The sequence below is a fragment of the Perna viridis genome, chromosome 14, assembly GCF_037379345.1.
Source record: "Perna viridis isolate PV_CMFRI_1.1 ecotype Kerala chromosome 14, ASM3737934v1, whole genome shotgun sequence".
Classification (NCBI taxonomy): Eukaryota; Metazoa; Mollusca; class Bivalvia; order Mytilida; family Mytilidae; genus Perna; species Perna viridis.
In genome coordinates, this window is record NC_142458.1 from 34,601,377 (window position 1) to 34,620,303 (window position 18,927).

Genomic DNA, 18,927 nt, shown 5'->3' on the forward strand with positions numbered 1-18,927 from the left:
CGGCATTCCAATGTGCACTAATGTGCCTTCTTTTAGATAATCTATTTCTTTATTCATATAAATTATAGTTAATCCTTTAAAATCTTGTGAAAAACAAAAAGTTAAAGAGGGCATATCCTTTAATTATGCTAATCGATATATTAACGATGTTCTCTCGATGAATAAACTTAAATGAGGAGAATGCATATGGCTTCCGTTCATTCAAACACCAGAACTTTTAGAGATTACTAACATACTTCTTTAGTTTTATTTTAGACCTAAAATTCGAATTCGATAACAGTAGTCAGTCATAATTATATGACAAACGAGACAATAATAAATTTTCCTTTCTTGTGCTTCCCTGCATAAAGTGTTTATATTTCTCAGTTATTAAGGTCAGAGCTAAAAGCGACTATTCTGACTTCTGAATGCGACATCATTGCCTTAGATGCACGCTTTAAGGCTAATGTTATAACAAAAATACGTCTCATACGCTCATTAAAAAGATTTTTTTCCGATATCCATAACCTATTGAAAAATATTCTGTTTCTGGCGAACAGATTAGATGATGGATTTTCATAATGTAAAGAAACTAATTATACCCCTACTTGCAAACTAGGGTATATTATGATAGGTGTGTTCATCCGTCCTTCCTTCCCCATTACACTGCATATCTAATCTATTACTCATTTTACATCACTAAGTAGAATTCAATTAAACTTTCACAGAATCATAATTACATGTCCCAATTGTGCACCTCCTGCGTGTATTTTAGATTTGATCCAAATTAATTCGGGGGTTTAACATGTCAAAACATGGTCATTTGTGAATATGTGGACATGGGAATACCCACTCTGCTATCCGTTACACCTCCTACACTACTGACTTAGAATCATTACTATATACATGCTTCCATTGTGCACCTCTTATTTTAGATTTTAGAATCGATTTTGGGGTTTCACATATCGAAATATTTAACATAGACTTTATCAGTTGTGAATATAGGCACAAGGGAAACCCATCTCTTATTCGTAACTCCTCCTATAATGCACCACTGAATGGAATTGAATGAAACTGTCACTTAATCTTTATTACATATTCCCATTGTGCACCTCATATATCAGATTTTGATCCAAATCAATATGGAGGTTAAAATGTGCGTGTTATCAAAAATGGGGGAGGGTAGCATTGCTCGAAGTTTTTCAGGTTTTATGTAGTTTTCGCTTTTATATTATTACTTCTATCTTGAACTTGATGTGTTTTTTAAACTCGTCTTTTGGATTAACTGAATTTGATTTTATTTAGTTCTTTTTTTTTATTTTCACCTTTTTATTGTATTTTATCTTCTGTACTGTTTTGATTACAGCTTTTACCTATTTTGGCAGGTGGCAATTGTATGCTGCCCGTTTGTGCTAATAATGGAAGCGGGATGTTTAGCGCGCTACAAAACCTTGTGTAACCCACCATTCCCATTGCAGATACATTTACCAAGTGAAGAACATTGCGGTGGTTTCCAATTTTCCAGATTTTATCCTGATATTGCCATTTGTTACACGGATTAATTGTTTAGCGTTTATCAGTTGGTTATATTTTTATTGTCCTTCATTTGCAGACATCAGAAAACAAATAATGGTTTTCTATAGCCCCGTGCAGGTCCGGGTGTCAAAAGAATAAGATAAGCTTGTCGCAAAAGCCAACTTCAGGTTCCACTATATAGACAGGTCACTGCAGATAACTTGATGGCAATTTGTAGAAATAAAGCTATACTGAGACACTTAATCAAGCAAATCCAACAATTTTTTCCTGTTAAAAGTATATATTTTTCAAAACTTACATTATGAAGATCCATGAAAAAAAAATATCCTTTTCTATTTTGTCATGAAAATATGTAGCCATGCTAACATAATAAAAAAATATATTAGATTTCATAAATTTTGGGTGCCTTCCCAAAAATTATTGTCAAAAACAGGTTTAAAAAGTGAGCAGGCATATTATTGTAAAAAACAAATAAAAAGTGTACCTTATTATGCTCATTTGTTCATGATTTTAATTCCCAAAGTTCGTGCGAAACTTTGCATTTATGAAAAACCGCCAGTTGGTGCAGGGAAGGATACCCAATCTGGCGAGAACATAAATCTTTACGGATAGCTCAAGGTTACAAATCACTAATTCAGATTCCAATTACTCTCTATGTTAATTTGCTCATTTTTCAGGGGATCCTCAGTAGTTTACCTTAAGTTTAACCTAACCAAAACCATATATCACCTGAAACGTGCACATGTACTGCTTTGTCACTCAAAATTTCACAAGAGGTTTTCTTACCAGCACTGACACTCAGAACTCATCTACCCCAATAATAGCCTGGGGAATCCTAAAAAAAATCGTTATATTATTCAGACCATTAATAGTTCCACCAAATTAGTTAATTAAGTTTGAGGCAGCATACTTTGGGCTCAAAATTATGTGCATAAAATTCCCTTTTTAAAAAAGTTCACTCATTTAAAAATATTGTCAACTTTTTTATAATGGCATGCTAAAGGGACTACTTTGTCCCTTAGGGTATGACATTTTTTTGCCTACATTCCGAATATATGATGCCATTGGTGGTCTGTTACCTTATGGTATGCATTTTACACCTCTTCACTTCACAAGTATTGCATTTATTTATGTGCGAATGCTCTACTGCTTACAATCAATATTTCCACCAAGTTTCACCTTTGATTTTTAAATTTTACAAAATTAGACCAGGTCAATTTTGTGTAAGAAACAGTGCACCTCAATCCCATCTGTATAGTGCAACCTAAAAGTCCACAAAGCAACTTGGTTGTGTGCGTCAGGTGGTTGAGTGGAGTACCAATGGCAAGCTACATAGTGGAGTTGTCAGGCTACAATACGGAAAATATGACCACAAACCATATATAGTGGTACATCGTGTTGGGGAAAACGCCACGTACCTCGCACCTTAAAGAACCCTGCTATGGCATTCGACAGAAGGAGCCTCGGCTTCGCTACAGGAGGTTAAATTGTCCGATCCTACCCACCTCTCCCAAATTCCAGTGATAATTATCCTATTATCCTTGTGTCCCATCCCATTTTTTTCATTTCATGTTCATTTCAACATATCCATTTAATGTTCATCGCCCATATATAGGTGAAATATTGCTGCTTGGGCATTAAACACCAATCAATCAATCAATCAATGATTTCTATAAATTTTCAACTACATACGTTGAGGGATTAGATCTTGCAAGTTTCGTGGATATAAGGAGATCTAGGCTTTGTATCAGGATAGTATGAGAATACAAAGAATACAAACTATATTATTAATATTCTTTATTCTGAAACATCAATTAAAAACTTTGTATATTTCTATAAATGATTTGATCTGTATTTCAATTGCATTCAATATAATTCTGTGTGCAAATGTATTAGAATTAGAGTTCGTTGGAATACCTTCCGAAAATGTTTATTGTAATTGGACATGTTTACCTTTTTTTCCTCATCAAATGTTGATTTTAAGGCTTTATTATCATGATCATCAAATGTGATATATAGTGTGCATACAACTTACAATAAACTTAAACAAGTAATGTCATAAATCTTATACTTTATATTTATACTGTATCTTATAGTTTGATAAAGGTGGTGACTGTTAATGAATGATTAATGAAATGGTACACTGTGTGATACTACAGAGGTCCAGTATCAAACGGTACACTGTGTGACACTACAGAGGTCTAGTATCAAACAGTATACTGTGTGACACTACAGAGGTCCAGTATCAAATGGTACATTGTGTGACACTACAGATGTCCAGTATCAAACGGTACAGTGTGTGATACTACTGAGGTCCAGTATCAAAACTTCCTTCAAGCTTCGTTCTTGTTTTAGATTTAAGATATTATTGTTAAGAAATGGTGAAAAAAGGGGGATAGAAAACTGTTCAAAAAGGTCTAAGTGAAGAACTGCATTTTGGATTTTGATGAAAATTAAATTTAAACTGTATTTTATGATACTAAACAACTGTGTAAAACTTAAACTGTATTTTATGATACTAAACAACTGTGTAAAGTTAAAAAAATAATTATTGATCTGTTCTCAATTTATCATCTCCTCATTATTCAATGATAAACAGCTGACATGCCCATCTCCTCATTATTCAATGATAAACAGCTGACACGCCCATCTCCTCATTATTCAATGTCAAAAGTTACATGGTTGAAACAAAAAGTCCTATAACAATGAAAATCAGATTTAAGGGTCCGTCCAAAAAGATAAACATGTTAAAAAATCAATCTACTCCAAGCTTTTATTGTATGACATGTAAAGAGACAGACAGATGGACAGACACACAATGGTATACCATAATGTCAAAAGATGAGCAATATAAAAACAGTATATAAATACATATTTCATTGTCTAAACTTAATAAATAACATCACAGTAACAAAAGATAACATGATAAAACCTAGATATCCAAAAACTGGGAAACCAAAATAATGTAACAAATATCCTCCTATAGTTGGAGATAAGCTTCGTATCAAGGAATTCACTGCCATGTTTAGTCCAAGCATCACACCTGAAAAAAATACATCAAATTATACTTATCTACTACTATTCATAACCTTCTTTATAAATTTAAATGCACTGGTGAATACACTGGACCAGTTCACCAATAAGTCCATTTTAACATTATCACTAGTGAATACACTGGACCAGTTCATTAATAAGTCCATTTTAACAGTATCACTAGTGAATACACTGGACCAGTTCATTAATAAGTCCATTTTAACAGTATCACTAGTGAATACACTCGACCAGTTCACTAATTAGGTTATTGTAAAGGTATATCTGGTGATTTCACTGGACCAGTTCAATTATAAGTGCTTTCAGAAAGTAATTACTGGTGAATACACAGGACCAGTTCACTAATAAGTGCATTCTGAAGGTATTTACTGGAGAGTACAATGGACCATTTCACTAATAAAAGCATTCTAAAGGTATTTAATGGTGAATACTATGGACCAGTTCACTAATAAGTGCATTCTGAAGGTATTTACTAGTGAATAAACTAAACTACTTCACTAAATATTCAATGACAATCTAATGATAATTGAAACGACTTTCATGGTACATTCATATTTGTGTGACTGACTTGGACCAAAATATCCATAAATTCCTTATAATAGGTATCTAATCTTTATACATGTAATTCTTTAAGTTACAGCCAACTAAAATATCCACTCCAATATCTTAGAAGGCTATTAAACAATTTAAGTAGTACTCCAGCTAAAAATCATGCAAAATGTGATAGATGGTTGGTAAGCCTACATTTTTTTGTTTTTTTTTTTTGTTTTGATATTTTATTTAAAATATTATAGTAAACAGAAATTGACATGGGGATTTTCATATAAGCCTTAGTCTTAGGCAATAAAGATTATATAGAAGAGTAATCAACGGAACCAAGGTTATAGCGGTAATCAAAAGAATCTAGAGAACAAGACCAGACATGACAAACATACACAACAAAGAACATAAAGTTACTAAAATCATACATACAAAGTAACAAAAGCAAATGAGCAACTCAGACTCTACTAAAAACTTGGAGCATGGACCAGGTGCACCAGTAGGGTAAGCATCCTCTGCTTTTCTGGAAAAATCTGCCGAGTTGCTCATACAAAGCCAAGTCCGAGGCAGACGAAAGATGAAGGAAAACTATGATACACTGAACAACCAGTTCTCATGGCGCAGATGGATACACCGTAACGATCCACGAGTTCATGATGACGACCATAAAACTTCTGTAGTAATTACTTCAATCTTGTAGCAACATGAACCTGTTCCAGATACCTATTTGTTAGAATTATAGCACAATACAAAAATTCTGCATAGTTTAGGCAAGCTCTGGCATAACACATGAATTGTGATATGAACACTCCATATGCAGGTGCTGAAGGATGTTGCCACAAATGAAAGGAAGTTGATAATTCTGAATGAAGTTATCACTTTTGTTGTAAAGTTTGGTCAATAGTTTTCCTTTATCATCGATTTCTAAGTGTAGGTCAAGATATGAGGCTGACTTCATAGTGTCTATAGTATTTTTAATCTCAAGTTCTTTGGGGTAGATGCGATGTATTAAATCCCCAAAATTATGATTGTTTAAAGATAACATGCCATCTATATAGCGGAAACTGAGATTAAAGGATCTAGTTACAGTAAACGAAGTTCATTCTTACAGATCAGATCAGCTATAAAGTCAGCCTCATAAGAGTGAAGGAATAGGTCAGCAAGTAGATGAGCACAATTTGTTCCCATTGGAATGCCAACTGTTTGTTGAAAAACGTGTCCACCACACTGGCCAAATATGTTGTTAATTAAAAATTTCAGCATTTTGAAAATATCTTCTTCTGAATATTTGGAAGATGATTTTGAATTATTTCTTACAAAGTATGAGGAATCTCAACCAAGAACTATATATTTGTATCTAGGTGTACCATCTTTTCTGGAAAAACAATGACATATGATGTTTTTTAAGTCGGGATTTTAACTGAGTAAGGGGAATAGAAGTATACAGTGTTGAAAAATCATAGGTTTTAATGCTATTATATTCAGATAGTCTTGAACTGATTGTCACCAAAAGATCTTTCAAACTTTTCAGGATCTACATTGAATTAATACCACCATGGGAGTAACAAGTGTTGTGGTAGGACTGCAGACTCTCTTTGACAGCTGTGAGTATAGAATTTAAAGTTTTGAAAGAGGTTTGGTGGAACATTTTGCAGATCCCGCTATGTAGCATTGTTTGTATGGATTCTTGTAGAGTTTAGGAATCCAGTACAAAGACCAAATGAGGATAGCACAGGTTTTCCATAATCTTTCTTTGGAGAGTGTGGTAGAAGTATAGGTCTCATCACTACTATTACTTTCTACGTCTACCTCTGATAATAAACATTGGATGTAAAATGTCTTGCAGACATAAACAATGTTATTTTGGGCTTGTCTGCTGGTACAACAACATATTTGTCATGTATAGTAGACAATGTTTTTGCTACATCAGGGTCTTTGAAAACTGATATAGTATTGGCATTCATTGACTTACTTAAAACTTTATCGTCTGATTCTTATAACAGACTGGACAGAATAATTATATTAGATTGTCTAATATTTTTTTCAATAAACAAACGGGCATTTGGGTCATCAAATATTTCTACGCTGTTGCTTGTATGTCACGCAAGGACATAGACACTAGCGACAATTTTCATTCTCACTTGACTGGCATGAGATTGAAAATTATCGTATAGCAAGATCAAAGGGAGTTTTAACAAAATAGTGATAATACATTTTATCATATAGACACATAAAGCAACTTAATATAAAAAATAAACAGCCATTTTTGTGGAGCATCATATATTTCAGAATTTGCATGATTCTTACAAAGAGTGCTAATAAACAGATAATTTTGAATTACAGTCAGCAAGAATATCATAATGAACTACATGATATCTGTGACTATTAACGAGAACTATGTCATAAAGAACTACATCATATCCATGAATATTAATATAAACTTAACAATACCTGTGTCTATTATAATGAACTACATCATATCTGTGACTTAAAATGAACTATATCATACCTGTGTCTATTATAATTAACTACATCATACCCATGAATATTAATATAAACTTAACCATATCTGTGACTATTAACACATACTATATCATACCTGTGTCTATTATAATGAACTACATCATACCTGTGTCTATTAACACATACTGTATCATACTTGTGTCTATTATAATGAACTACATGATATCTGTGACTATTAACACATACTATATCATACCTGTGTCTATTATAATGAACTACATCATACCTGTGTCTATTAACACATACTGTATCATACTTGTGTCTATTATAATGAACTACATGATATCTGTGACTATTAACACATACTATATCATACTTGTGTCTATTATAATGAACTACATGATATCTGTGTCTATTAACATGAACTATATCATACCTGTGTCTATTATAATGCATTATATCATATCCATGAATATTAACATGTACTAGATCATACCTGTGTCTAACTCTGAAACTGTTCGTGTCAAAGCACTTGATATCACAATGTTAGAAGATGCCAACCCCATCACTAAAGGAGTTAATACTAAACACATCTGAAATATATCTGTTACAAACGACTGAAAAAAGATATAAATTGTAGATTAATGGCTTTTCTTCAAAATACTTTAAAAAAAATTGGCATGAAAACTCATGAATTTCCTACACAGTAGTGTATATTGAGTGGCTAAGATGTTATTTGAAAAAAGCTGAGGAAAACTTTAAAATTGTCAATTTGTGATTAAACATTTTTTATATATTTTTTTTTAAATTAGAGTTTGATAATCTTTTAAAACTAATTCTCGTTACAGTTTCATGCTTAATCAGGTGAATTCTATATGCTAACATTTTAATGTGTAATTATGGAATGTTTGGGTGTTATAATTTCTCTTCCACTAGTCCAACATACTGAGCCTGGTGTTTAATGTGCTAGCACACAGGTAGGCATGTTATCCTACTCGAATACATTATTCTGACTGCCCAATCAATTGTATTTATCTCTTATGTGTTGTATGTTTGGTGGAGAAACAGTGAATACCACAAGGATAACTCATGGTGCACCATGTTTGGTGGAGAAGTAGTGACTACGTCATGGATAACTCATGGTGCTGCATGTTCGGTGGAGAAACAATGACTACCCATGTTAACTAGTGGTGATGTAGAAACAGTGGCTACCCCATGGTTAACTACTGGTGATGTAGAAACAGTAACTACCATGGATAACTCATGGTGCTGAATGTTTGGTGGAGAAACAGTTATTACCCCCATGGTTAACTCGAGGTGATGTAGAAACAGTGACTATCCCATGGTTAACTTGTGGTGATGTAAAAACTTACATTTGAAGAGATTTTTTTTGCATGTTTTGAGATTTCAACAACAATCTCATTCAGAATAACATACAATAAATATGAATTTTCTAATATGATTTCATATCATTTTTTTTTCTGTTTATCAGTCTGTAAAAGAACACCTTTTAACAAATCAAAAGAAATAAAACTGTCTATTCAAAACTGTCTGTTCTTTTGTTGCTCAGTTTGTTGCTCAGTATATTTGAAAGAGCAGAATTTTCCACATTTTCCAGAAATTTAGGTGTAAAAAGCAGACTTTATAACCTTTCAGAGATAAAAATATAGGGTGCTACCACTCAGATACCTGTGTTATACATCGACAATATAAATGAAATGAAACATTTTCTGGTATAAGGTATATGTAAGTGTTAAGCAGTAAAGTGGGTGCTTTGTAATTTGCTTTATGAATAGGGCAATTAAATTTCCGCAGTCATCTAAATATTGTGCACAAAGATACTCACTACAGTAGATAATTGTGAAATATCTGGATTTAAATTTATTGTGCTTTTATTTTCAAATTTTTTTAAACCATGTGAATACATCAAAAATTACCTGTTGAACCTCACAAAAAATTTCCCACTAAACCATAAGTAAACTCACCAGGGCTAAGTAAGACCAGACCAGTAGAAAACTGGACCATTTTAATATGTCATTCTCTGAAAACTTCTTTGTCAAAACTTTAACGCCTAAACCCTGCACAACCTGTGATAGAAGAAAAAAAAGTATTATAGCAAATAAGAGGTACTTTTAATACAATTTTGCAGATTTGTTAACATATCTCCTCTGTTAGGTAAAAAGTAGTAGAATTCTGCTTGACAGAGAAGCTTTTAATGTCTTTTCAGCAACTTGTCAAAGGATTGAATCCACAACCTCCCATACTTGACCACTGACTCTGTTTGTCAGAAGTTAATTATTCATTCTATTATAGCAATTGGCTTTTATGTAGCAAATTACCTACCATTGTTAACACACCAATATATGACATTAAATATCCATTTTGTTCTGGCTGAAGTTTAAAGGATTCCATTGCAACTACTGAAAACATACTTTGGAAAACACCAATAGGAATGCCTAAAATAGAAAACATACTCTGAAAAACACTAATAGGAAATCCTGAAACAGAAAACATACTCTGGAATATGCCAATAGGACTGCTTGAAGCATAGAACAATCTTGATGTAAAATCATGGTACATGTAGCACCTGTAGCAGCTTTAAGGGAGGTAAATCATTTTGTGCTTTTAAATAACACAAGTGAACTAAGCTATAGAAATCTTTCATACTTCACTCAAATTGAAGCCAAATTTTGGTGCGAAGTTCCCTTTTTATTTTCCCTATGCTATTTTACAAACAACTGCCAATCTCAAATGTTTTGTTTTCTTGAAATTCAACAATCCTACTAATGTACCTGTTTTGAGTAGTTATTACTTTATTCCTTTGTTGGGTTTTAGAAATCAAATTATTTTAACTTAGGTGATTTTCATCAGAATAATAATAATCAATATTTACCTGCAAGTGCCCTGACTGTAAGTAAAAACAATGCTCCGGGAGCCAGAGCTAACTGTAATATCTTCTTAAAACTCAAAACTGAATGGCCTTTCACTGAAATTAAACATTGAATCAAAACTGACTGGCTTTTCACTGAAATTAAATATTGAATCAAAAATAACTGACCTTTTACTGAAAACTACAGGACCCAAAGATTTACCTAGTACACGAAACTTGTTCTTTGCACAATTCCTATCTCCAAATGTTCTTAGCACATGCAATTATATTTTGCTTGTTCACAATAACTTATAGATTACACTTTATTATATATATTTCTCAATGATTTATTGCTACTTCAAAGTAAATTTTATCAACTTTTAAACTCAGAAGGTTGATATTGTGAGTCATTGGTGACAAGTGATGCCAAGTCATCAGTGATCAGTCACATCAACTTAACATTACAAGAGAAAAGGGGGGAGAAGGCTGAAGAATGAAAATACAAACTTTATTTTACATGTCAACTAATGATTTTTTTTTACACAGGAAACATTTGTTAATTAACTGCTATCTATATAATTATAAAGAATAAGATATCTTATCATTGGGAACAGATTATGTCAATTAACAGTTTGTTGAATACACAATGTTAGATTTTACAATATTTTTCATTTGAGTTTATTCATTTATTTGTCTGGTTAATAAAAACACTAACAAGTGACATCAAATCTTGAATATATTAAAATATAAAATAGTTAATGCTTCATGTCTTAGTTTTTATTTGGGGAGGGTTGATGGCATTAGGAGTGTAGCTGGGACATAAAGGTTGTTTTTATTCACAGAGGGGTGATCACATTTGGGAGTTTAGCTTGAATATAAAGGTTGTTTTTATTCACAGAGTGGGATGGCATTGGGAGTGTAGCTGGGACATAAAGGTTGTATTTATTCACGGAGGGATGATGGCATTGTGGGTGTAGCTGGGACATAAAGGTTGTTTTTTTATTCTATTGTATAAGGCTAAGTGTGAGCATTGTTACAGATATTTTCTGGCAGTTTTTATACTTCAGTTCATATATGATAGTCACATGATTTTATCCTACATTCATCACACAAATATATGCTAATCATATAATCATCTGACTAGTGTAAGTAAATAATCACATGATTATCTGACTAATGTGTGTAAATAATCATATGATTATCTGATAAGTGTATGTAAATAATCATGTGATTATCTGACTAATGTATGTAAATAATTATATGATTATCTGACTCGTGTATGTAAATAATTATGATTATCTAACTAGTGTATGTAAATAATCATGTGATTATCTGATTAGTGTGTGTAAATAATCATGTGATTATCTGACTAGTGTGTGTAAATAATCATATGATGTCAAGATAATTAAGGCAAAATGCCTTAGTATTGTAGGCCTATGTTGTCTCTAAACAACTGTTTTATGATAATCAAGAAGCATGCAGTGGGCACCTTTAACCATTTATCTCTAGCAGCTATAACTTACTGTATTTCCCTGAATAGTCTGTAAATTGTTTTAAAACATTAGGCTTAAATCAAAATAATGTTTGTTTCCCACTCATGATTGACATTTTAAATTGCCACTAGGTTGTTTGGAATTTTCTTCTACTTTTTTTATTGAAAACATATGGTCTTTGTGATAAACAATCACCATAGATATTCAATTTCCTTCCAACGATAAAAAAATACTTTATTTAAAACAAAAACAAGAATAAAATGTTTTGGGTACAGCCTTATTTTTTACTTGTAGGAAAGTGAAATGGCAATCAAACACAATTTTAATTTAGGCCTTACATTTGTGACTACTTATCTTTATGTCAGCATATATCAATATAACAAGGGGACAATTGAAAATAAAAGTTAAATCTTGTATTGTAAAGGTATTTAAACTGATTTGCACAAAATTTGTTTATAACCCCAAAAATCGATACCAGGAAAAAATGTTTACTTGACAGAATGCATGAAAATTAGCAACCTGGGAAATTATTACAATTAATATACATGTAGATAACAGATATTTCAAACAGGTATCTCAAACCAGTGTCTCAAACCAGTATATATTTCTTAGCAAACTTTAAAATTATTTTTACAGATTGTTTTATGTGGGTCTTTCAATGAAAAATAAAAATGGACACCAGCTTTCTTTTTTTATAAAGGCCATTAAATCTTTTGCATCATCACAATTAAAATATAACATCTAACAAAAATTCTTTTACTTTTTTGAGCAAGGGAGACAATTTGTTTTGTTTATTTACTTCAATATTTAAGAAGCCATGATCAGACATATTTTTGTCAATCATGCAGTTTACTTAACATAACAATTACCTAAATCATTTAAACTTGAATAAATATCAATAACAGTTTTGCACCGTTATTCTGAATTTTTCATCTTCTCTCTTCTCCATCAATTTAACTTATAGATAAATAAATTAGTAGATATAAAGAATCATGGCCTCATTAACAATATAGTCAACATCAATATAATATCATACTTTTATGGCAAAAAAAAAATTATTATTCTTGGAGAATATGGAAATAACTTTTAACCACATCAATCAATCAATCAATCAATTAAGCAAATCTTATTCAATGGTTTTCTTAAAATTGAAGTTTATAAATTAGTATTTTTTAATTAAATTGTTGGAAGTATGCAAAAAAGATTTTTTTTAAATTATAAATTCACACTGTCTTAAACAATATTTTGATGAAGAAATATCTTGTATATTGGACATAATTAATCATCAAAGTTGAAAATACCTTCTGATGTAACTATAACTCTTTTTGTCTTCTTTGGAATGAACAACCATGTGAGATAAACACTGAATATAGATCCTAAACAGGCTGTAAATGCTGCAGACTGTTCACTGAATAATAGATATTAAGGGTACATCGTATAATTACAAAATATGTCAGATATCTTGTGGTAACCTTAATGGAAAAGTAAACATTGAATTGTACTTCAAATAGACAATTTGTAGGTTCAAAATGCAGTAACACTGAAAACATACTCATTTTCATGGTGTACTAGTTTTCTGTATTTTTGTGGTAGATGGAAAAACACAAAAAATAGTACCCTGCGAAAGTGATTTTTTACCCTATATAAAGCTTATCATTTTTTATACTACAAAAATTGATCCCCATGACAGGGTTTTGAACAGGAGGTAGCAAGCAAATTTCACTGCTTCACTTCAATGAAATCATCTGTTGTTTAAAATGCAATAACATTAGGAGAGTGCTCTGTACCTGTAATATTAGGAGAATGCTCTACCTGTAATATTAGGAGAATGCTCTGTACCTGTAATATTAGGACAGTGCTCTGTACATGTAATAGTTAGGTATGCAAAAGAATTACATCAAAATGTCTGATACCATTCTCCTGAAAAATTAAATACCCTGGTGTTGAATATTAAAGACTCAAACCTTTTTTTTGTCACTGGTATTAAAGAAATGAAATTTCATCTGTACATAGTTCAGATCATTCAATATCATTTCGATGAACCCCTTAAAGTTACCTGAAATATTTAGTAACAAGACCTCCAATAAATGGTCCAATCACCATACCAACGCCGTAAGACAAACCGAGCATGCCCAGAGCACTGGCTCGTTCATTCTCACTACTAACATCAGTTACAATCATCTGTCCAGCTAAAGAGAAAATATAAATGTTAATAACTGTCTATTTGGTGATTGTTATGCTCCCTTATTTTTACAAGTGAAAGAGTAATCAAGGGAACCAAGGTTCTAAAGGTAATAAAAAGAATGTAATCCAGGGACAAAGACCAGACATGTAAAACAGACACACACAACAAAGAAAATAAAATAACCAAAATAATACATTCAAGGTAACAAAAGCAAATGAGCAACTTGGAACTCCACTAAAAACTGGGAGCATGAACCAGGTGCACCGTTGGGTACGCGTCCTCTGCTTTTCTAGAAACACCCATCAAGTTGCTCATAAAAAGTCAAGTCCGGGATAGACGAAAGAGGAAAGGAAAACTATGACACTTTGAACTTTAACTTTCTTTAAAAAAGTGTAACATTGTATATCTACACATGTATATAAACTGCATGTACAACAATCTGCAGTGAAACTTGTCAAAATACATGTACCTTATTTTCCTAGTTCTCCAGAAAGAAAATTGTGTTTTAAACATGAAATACAAGAATCTGTGTCAACTTAATTTCTTTAACAGCATTTTGCTAACTTTGACTATGGAGATTTGTAAGATTTACATTTGCTTATGTGAAAGATACATAACACTGCATGTGTTGTCATGGAAGACATACCCCCATCTGTACAAGAAGTTATCGTACTAGGCATACCCCCACTTGTACAGGAAGTTGTTATCGTACTAGACATACCCCCACTTGGTAACAGGTGCCACTGGCAGAGCAGGGCATGCTTACCTTACCTGCGCACCTGATGTCACTTCCAGTTTTTGTGGGAGTTTTTATTGTCAGTGCTCAATTTTTTTTGAGTGAAGTCTTGCTCCTGTTATCTTCAATTTTCATGTATAATCTATTTTATTCAGTTTGCTACATTGTATACATGTAGGTTGTCTTTGTTTGATCAGTGCATGTTGTGGCCATGTTTTTTTTTAATTTTGATGTATTTCAGTCATCCATCTGCTGATGCTTTGGTGTTTTTTTTGCATATATCTGGGAACCGAGATTTTTTTTTATGAAAATTTGTAGATATCATTATGGCAAAGTTCTAAAATACAGCTACATGTATTTGATATGGGACAGAACCAAAAATTTTTACTACATCTGTCCCATTTGTATGAAGCCACACACAAATTTTGAAATCAGTCCATCCAATTTGGAGCTGAGATAATTGTTACAAAATTCAGTCGGGCAGACTAACAGACAGACAAGGACATTCCAATATACCACCCACTTGTTGGAGTATAATGTGATAACAACAGAATATAGTATAAAGCAAAAAATATGTACCTTGCATAGCGTGCATAAACACTGATGGAAGCCTTGATATAAACAGCATAAAGAATGATCCTGCCAATCCAAGCAGTAAATAAGTCAAACTAGCTGAAAAGAAAGCTAATATCATAGCTGCTTGTCCTCCCATCTTGTCACCAAACTGTCCAAATAGTGGTCCACCTGCTAACTGTACTACAGCAAAGGTTGTCTGGAGATACCCAAACATAACTGGATCTACTCCTAACTTCTTAGTCAGATACTGAAATAAAATAATTTAATTTTAATGAGAAATCTCCTTCTCTAAAAAAATAACAAAATAATAAATCAAAGATGTGAGAAAAACATCCATTAAATAAACTGTTATCACAGAGATAAGACTTGTCTGTTCTGTCAAACTAATGGTGTGATTGTTATATATTATTTTTTCTGTTGCTTTCATATTTTGTATAGTAATATGAAATTACAAAATAATCATTTTTGTGTTACCACTACAAAATGCATTACGCAACATATGATGTGCACTCAACAAAACTTTTCTGGAGGCCATTACAAAATGCCTCGCCACTTCGTATGGCAGGGTATAAAAAGTGGTCACATAATTACAACATGTTTGATGAATAAATGTATATAATATTATGAAATAGGAATTGGAACTGAGGAAATGGAATATCTGACAAATTAAAGATGTGAAATACTTCAAGTGGAAAATTCTTTTTAAAATAACATGATTATGAATGGCAAAAATGTGAGTAGCTGGAAGTTAATTGTTTTTTATTGCATTACATTGAGATAGTAGGAATTTATTAAAGTAAAGATGGAATTTTAAAAAAATGTCTACATGAACTATAAGAAACCTTAATGTTAAACTTTTAACATTAAATTTTTCTAAAGTCAACAAACCAAGGCTGCAGGGTTTATGCATAAAATTGGCATGAATTTGTTATGCAATGATGGTAATGCATCTGTACACCAAATAACATTGACTTACAATGTAGCATAAGGGGTTCAAGTTGAAATGAACTTATCAGAAAACTTATCATTAAATTTTAACATTATTTTTTTTAAGTCAACAGACAATAACTGCATGGGTATATGCGTAAAATTGGCATGAATTTGTGATGCAATGATGATAATGCATACATGTATGTACACCAAATATCACTGACCTAGCATAAGGGGTTAATGTTAAAATGATATTGTCAGAAAACTTAACGCCATGTTTGTGGACACCGTTGCCGCCGTTGTAATCTTCATACATGTAATAGATTAAAATTTCTGACATTGTTTATCATTTTCTTCTTGAAGTGGGTTAAATTACATTTAATACAACTGTAAGTACTTATTCGCTGGCAAACCAAAACTTTCAATATTTTCACTCTCAGTTGTAGAAATCATGTAGCCAAGAGGCTCCTAGGAGCCTGAATTGCTCACCTGGTTGAATTTTGCCTTTCAAGGGCAATAAATTTAACAAGAAGTTATCCAACAATTTTGACACAAGAAGACTTTGGTAGGACTCATCATAATGATCATTTCAGCAAATGAAAGTTTCTTTCTATCTATCATAGTTTTCAAGATATTGGCTGAAAAAAACCTGTCAATTTTCCCCTTTCAACGACAATAACTCTTGCAAGGAGTCATCTGACAACTTTTATCCCTGAAGACTTTTGTAGTCCTAATAATAAGGATCATTTCAGCTATAGAAAGAATTTAGCTATACTTAACGGTTTTGGAGATACATTTGTATGTGCGAAAAACTACTGTTTTGACCCCCTATGTTCTATTTTTAGTAATGGCGGCCATGTTTTTTGACGAATCAAAAATCTCCACATCTGAGTTCTATGCAGGATACTCCTAGGAACATTCGTACCTAGTATGGTTCTAATTGGTCAAGTTGTTTCAGAGGAGAAGATTTTTGAAAGAAATAACATTAAAAGTAGCAAAAAATGTTGAAAAAAGACAACAACTCCAACATGGCTTAACAAATTGAAATGAATTTGACAGCTGATAGATCTCATCATGCTGAAAACTTTCAACCACATCAGAATTTAGCTAAACCTAATGGTTTTGGAGATATATGTGAAAAACTACTGTCCGACCCCTATGTTCTATTTTTAGTAACGGCAACCATGGTTTTTTTTCGACAAATCAACAACCCCCACAAAAGTTCTATGCAGGATACACCAGGGAACATTCACACCAAGTTTAAGTTCTAATTGATCAAGTAGTTTCAGAGGAGAAGTTTTGTATAATTGTTAACGACGGCAACGGACGCCAAGTGATGGCAAAGGCCAGGTGTGCTAAAATTGCTGAAGTCCCACGCATTTCAACCACTCAAACTCTGAATGAGAACGAATGACGTAACACAGTCACGTGACCACATGGCTAAGTAAAATTTGTATGGCTTGGGTCATGGTCGATTTTCAATCAATTTATCTGCAATTAAACAACATAAGTGACTACAAAGTGTAATGAATCAAATAAACCAAAAAATTTAAAAAAAATTTTTGTGTCACATCTCCTTTAACTATTATTATACTCGGCTTCAAATAAATAACATACTGTTAAAATTTGAATAAAAATATTTTCTGCGACTTTATTGACACCTACCGTCGTTTAAATTGTCTTAAATAATATAGTGTGTTCTACATATAGATATTTTCTATAATAAAATGCTCAAATCAGAAATGTGATGTGCTCCTAATATACATGTACATGTAGGAAGAAGATACAGAAGAAGTAGGAAACATGGTGTCATGATGTCCAAACCATCTGATTCAAACTTATTTAGTATCAAATGTTTGAGAGTTGATTTACATCTTGATCAAATGAAAAGGCACAAAGCCCTTCTAGACATATTCATGTGAAAGTTAATTATCCAAGAGTTAAGTTACGCTGAAGTCAAAATCTAGAACATTATTATTCAAGCCAATCAAGGTAATTATGCATATCAGGTGTGCATAATAAGCAACTGATTTCGGGGAAAAGTACAACGGTAAGTACCGGTAGTGTGCCTGTTTGAATCCAAAAGCAAGTTGAATACATCAATATGTTTAAGTGTGTTACAAACACAGCTCTCCTAAATCGCCAACCAAACAAATATATGTCATCGTGTTTTTCATTTTCCTGATTCGGATCAGGCGACTTTCTGTCGTCTGATGTTTCCGACTCCATTTCCTTTCGGTTTCTCATGTGCTTTTTGGACAAGCAGAATTAACCACGAATTTCTAAGGTTTTTCGCTATCACACGTAGCCAATTATTGTTTTGCTCAATGTCAGTTTTTCTTTATGTACACCGTATTCAAATCGTCTAAGAAAAAGCATCGACATAACTTCGAAGAATTTAGTTCTAAACTACTTTACCCTTTCCGACTTCGGTTGAAAATTTATTTATTCCGTGTTATAAAAGTAAATCGAATGTATTGCCACGGTATTTTCATAATTTTACGGAAACATTTTTTTTTGGTGTTTTCGATGTTTAAAATAATTTTCAAGATAGCAATGAATGTGAAGA

At 32.3% G+C, this 18,927-nt stretch overlaps 1 protein-coding gene across 2 annotated transcripts; it reads right to left on the reverse strand.

Annotated features, from left to right (window-relative positions):
- Positions 1-3,295: 3,295 nt before the first annotated feature.
- LOC148599105 (solute carrier family 22 member 18-like) lies at positions 3,296-18,738 on the reverse strand. Of its 2 annotated transcripts, XM_088562606.1 has the most exons (10): positions 18,417-18,738; positions 15,432-15,675; positions 13,988-14,120; positions 13,233-13,339; positions 11,962-11,979; positions 10,463-10,555; positions 9,913-10,025; positions 9,555-9,656; positions 8,066-8,186; positions 3,296-4,558 (listed from the first exon to the last, which is right to left on the reverse strand). In XM_088562606.1, exons 1-10 carry the CDS (start codon positions 18,603-18,605, stop codon positions 4,392-4,394), a joined length of 1,287 nt encoding a protein of 428 aa, XP_088418732.1. In that variant the 5' UTR covers positions 18,606-18,738; the 3' UTR covers positions 3,296-4,391. The 2 variants fall into 2 exon arrangements, with proteins under 2 accessions (XP_088418732.1, XP_088418733.1); XM_088562607.1 differs by lacking the exon at positions 11,962-11,979.
- Between the last annotated feature and the right edge of the window lie 189 nt (positions 18,739-18,927).

What these genes read in the sequence shown, in the direction of transcription:
- LOC148599105 (XM_088562606.1), bottom strand. Translation starts at nt 18,605, where the DNA reads ATGAGAAACCGAAAGGAAATGGAGTCGGAAACATCAGACGACAGAAAG. An exon ending in GTTTATGCACGCTATGCAAG is followed by an intron (nt 14,121 to 15,431) that starts GTACATATTTTT and finishes TTTTCTCTTTAG; the next exon opens with CTGGACAGATGATTGTAACT. An exon ending in TACAGTCAGGGCACTTGCAG is followed by an intron (nt 10,026 to 10,462) that starts GTAAATATTGAT and finishes TTTCTATTTTAG; the next exon opens with GCATTCCTATTGGTGTTTTC.